The 3,506-nt window shown below is 43.9% G+C and overlaps 1 protein-coding gene across 3 annotated transcripts in view; it reads left to right on the forward strand.

The window, feature by feature from the left end:
* The window catches only part of CFAP45 (cilia and flagella associated protein 45), a 28,744-nt gene that overhangs the window by 18,095 nt on the left and 7,143 nt on the right, over nucleotides 1-3,506 (forward strand). For all 3 annotated transcript variants that reach the window (XR_001004949.1, XM_011970407.1, XM_011970408.1), the window contains one exon: nucleotides 1,938-2,084. Coding sequence is in view for 2 of the 3 variants with exons in the window: in XM_011970407.1 (XP_011825797.1) it covers nucleotides 1,938-2,084 (147 nt within the window). In the remaining variant the exon portion in view is untranslated. The remainder of the gene's footprint in view (nucleotides 1-1,937; nucleotides 2,085-3,506) is intronic.

The following is a 3,506-nucleotide window of genomic DNA, read 5'->3' on the forward strand; positions in this document are numbered from 1 at the left end:
GGGCAATTTTAGCGTAGAAACCTGTGCCTTCCCAGCTTTAGACCTACTGTATCATCTCATGGTGGTACTAAGGGCAACGTTTCCCACCTTGCTAGCAAACGGGAAAAGAGTGAAGGGAGTTTATCTGGGGTTGCCTTGGAAAGGCTTCAAAAGAAACAGGGAAAGTCCTTTGGTGTCTTGGAAATGAAATGAACCAACAAAAACAACAATCCAAAAAGTAAATAAATAGGGAAAGAAGTAAATAAATACATAATTGCATGTATGTCATACAGCAGAAATCAACAGCACCTTTAGCTTTGAGGGCCAGTGAGATTAAATGATGTCTGGGATACAAATAACATGCGTAAAATCAGTGAGAAGCAGTTAGAAAGGAAAGGAAGAAGGGGAGAAGGGGGAAAGGGAGTGTGAGAGTTGGAGGAGCAGAAAGGGAAAAGTGGAGTGTGCAAAGAAATGAGTATGGTGAGAGAGAGGGAATGTCTGTGACTCATGCACCACATGGACCTCAGAGGCAGACAGTTGCCGTACCGCTCCGATTCGGAAGGCTTCCTGAAGGAAGGAGCCCTGAACTGGGCAGTGAGCCAAGCTGGCAGAGAGCCAACTCTAGAGGAAGACACACAGGGAGAGTTACCTTGGTTGGACTTATCAGGGCAGCAGCTGGGCTGAGGAAGAGCTGGAAGGCCAGGGAGGGATTTAGTCTTTGGAGAAACGGAGCGAGCTGGAAATAGTGTGGGAGGTGGGGTGAGTTAATCAATATTGAAGAACTTAAGGAGTCTGAGATTGATTGGAGGTGATTGAGGGGCCAGCTGTTCCCCTAATTCCAATGCACTTCTGCACCTGAGAATGTGCTTGGCTCAGAAGTGGTCTGATCATTGAGAGACATTGAAGGCTCAAGGCTGGGAAAGGCAGGGGGATCCTTCCTTAAAAAGGACCTTGTTCACATTAGTACTCTGATCTCCGTCAAATGTTTCTCTGCATCTAAGAACTTTTTTTTCTTTTCTTTCTCACATGCCTCTCACTTTGGTCCTACCTTCCTTGCCTCATTTAGCAATGGGTTATCGAATATTTGCTATTTTCCTTGCATTGGGCTACATGTTTTTGGGGAAGAGAGGATGTGTGACACAAGGTCCCTTGTCCTGTAACTGGGGCAGAGCGAACACATATGAAATGAGTGGGGACCTGCAAGGCAGTGTATGATCACCTTACAAGAGGTGTGGCGCCACCTGAAGTGCAGAGGGAATTTAGAAATGGAGAGAGAACTGAAAGTTGAGGCAATCAAGCAAGATTTCCAGAGAAGGTTGATACTTTAATTTACACAGAACAGGTTTCAAAATTTTAGCTCTGGAGATTATAAGCTGTGTGGCCGGTGGGGAAGTCACTTCAATGCTGGACCGCACTTTCTTTATTGGAGCAAGAGAGATAATGAGGCCTACCTTTTAGGATTTTTGGACATATTTAGGTATTAGAGATAGTCTGTGTACAATGCTCAAGAAATAGAGAGTACTCAGGGCAATAGGTATTATTTCAGTCGTCACTATTGACTGGAGGGTGAAAGTTGGGTTTAAATGGGAGAGGGAAATTGAAGGCAGGAGGAAGCACCGTGAGCAAAGCCACAGGGGTGGGATTTAGCAAAACATGTGAGAGGCAATTCCATGGAACTTTAAGAGCTTCTGCTTCCTGAAAATATAGAGATCAATAGCATCAGGGGCTGCCACAAAGTCAAGTTGGATGAAGACTGTAAAGAGGCCATTTGGTTGAAGAGGGCATTGATGACCCTTGAAAAAACAGCTTTAACAAAGGATAGTTGTGGACGCTAGACTGCAGGCAATGCATTTGTCCCCCGTCCCCGCCCCCGCCATCTATGTCTCTCTATCTCTGGATGCCAGCGGCTTCTCGTCTTACCTCTTTGTACTCTGAGGCTTTCTTTTTTTTGTGGGCAGGACATGGAACAAAGGCAGCAGCAAAAACTGAAGATGCAAGCTGAGATTAAGCGCATCAATGATGAAAACCAGAAACAGAAAGCAGAGCTGCTGGCTCAGGAGAAGCTGGCGGACCAGATGGTGATGGAGTTCACCAAGAAGAAGATGGTAGGGACTAGGTTTCTGGGACCTTTGGCTAGGAATGGAATGTCTGTCACAGGGAGAGGAGGGCCGAGAACTGAGGGAACTTCGGTGGAAGGCAGCCGCACCTTCATTCTACGATGCACATCCTTAGTTCAAGGGCCTGGCTTCTTTGTCTCTTCATCTTAGCCAGGCCACTTGTTTATTAACAGAGACAGCCTAGAAAGGACACCCAAATTAGCTTTATCCTCATTAACACCTTTGATTAGAAGTTGGGATGAGGCCCATGTGCAGGCAGAAAAGAAAACTAAAACCATTGGTGAAAGTAGGTTTTTTGTGGATTTGTCACTACTTGCATAATTATACCCCCGGTAATCATGAGTCAGAGGTTACATAAATTTCTTGTGCAAATGCCTATATTGGGCATCCTGTATTGGGTGCTAGACTCAGAAAATAGTCTTCCCCTGTCTCCCACCAAAGAACCTATAAGACAGAGCAAATGCACAGTGGAGGAGAGAACCATACCAACAGACTGTTGCAGATGAATGTAGCTCATGAATGTGTCAGTTCATTCTGGGGCAAAGTTGAGTAATAAAATGATTGGGATCTATGGGGTTTGGAGAGTAGAAGATGGCTTTTAAGAGTGGTTCAGATAAAGTGAACGTGGATTTATATAAAAAGAGGAGGAAGTACTCAAAGTGGCAGGAAAGTTATTAAATTCTTCATGTGTTGGTCTTGTCTGCCCTGCTAGTTTTGAAATTCCATGACAGAAGCACATTATACTTCTCTATGCTCCTCTATAGTAGTGATTTTTAAAGAAGGCCAAGGGGAGGGCGTGAGTATAATTTGAATGGCATATTTGGTATACCTATATGTTCTGAATACAAACCACAGAAAATGAAGCTCAGCTAAGCTCACTTATTGGCTTTAGTATTCTTATTGGATGCTGGGGACACTCTATGCAAGCAATAGAGTGAGAATGCAGGGTTGGGGACATAGATGATTCCTACATAATAACAACCACATAACTATCATTTAGTGAGCACCTAATCTGTGCATGGGCTCTGTGCTAACATGTATTATCTCTTTTAATCTTTACAATAATCCTGTGAAATAGTCATTGATGATTCAAAATATACTGGATCCTTCAATATGTGTCCAGTCAGACTAGGCTGAAAATACCTAGAATAATGCTATACCATTGGAACTCAACCACTATTTTCCCAAGTGGATGAAGGTGGGGATAATGAGCTAATTCTGTGTAGGAGTTAGTGCACATATTTTCTGGCTGCAGCAGAGAGTTTGTAGTGGACATAATAAGAAATGAGGGTGGTGAGATGGAGAGCTAAGAGCAGTTGTTGGGGTGTCTTGGACCTTGAGTGGAACTGGAAGGGTGGAATGATAAGGATCGCCATGAATTTCTAAGCAAGAGAGGAGTATATCTTATCT

The sequence above is a fragment of the Mandrillus leucophaeus genome, unplaced genomic scaffold (genome assembly GCF_000951045.1).
Source record: "Mandrillus leucophaeus isolate KB7577 unplaced genomic scaffold, Mleu.le_1.0 Scaffold947, whole genome shotgun sequence".
Lineage (NCBI taxonomy): Eukaryota > Metazoa > Chordata > Mammalia > Primates > Cercopithecidae > Mandrillus > Mandrillus leucophaeus.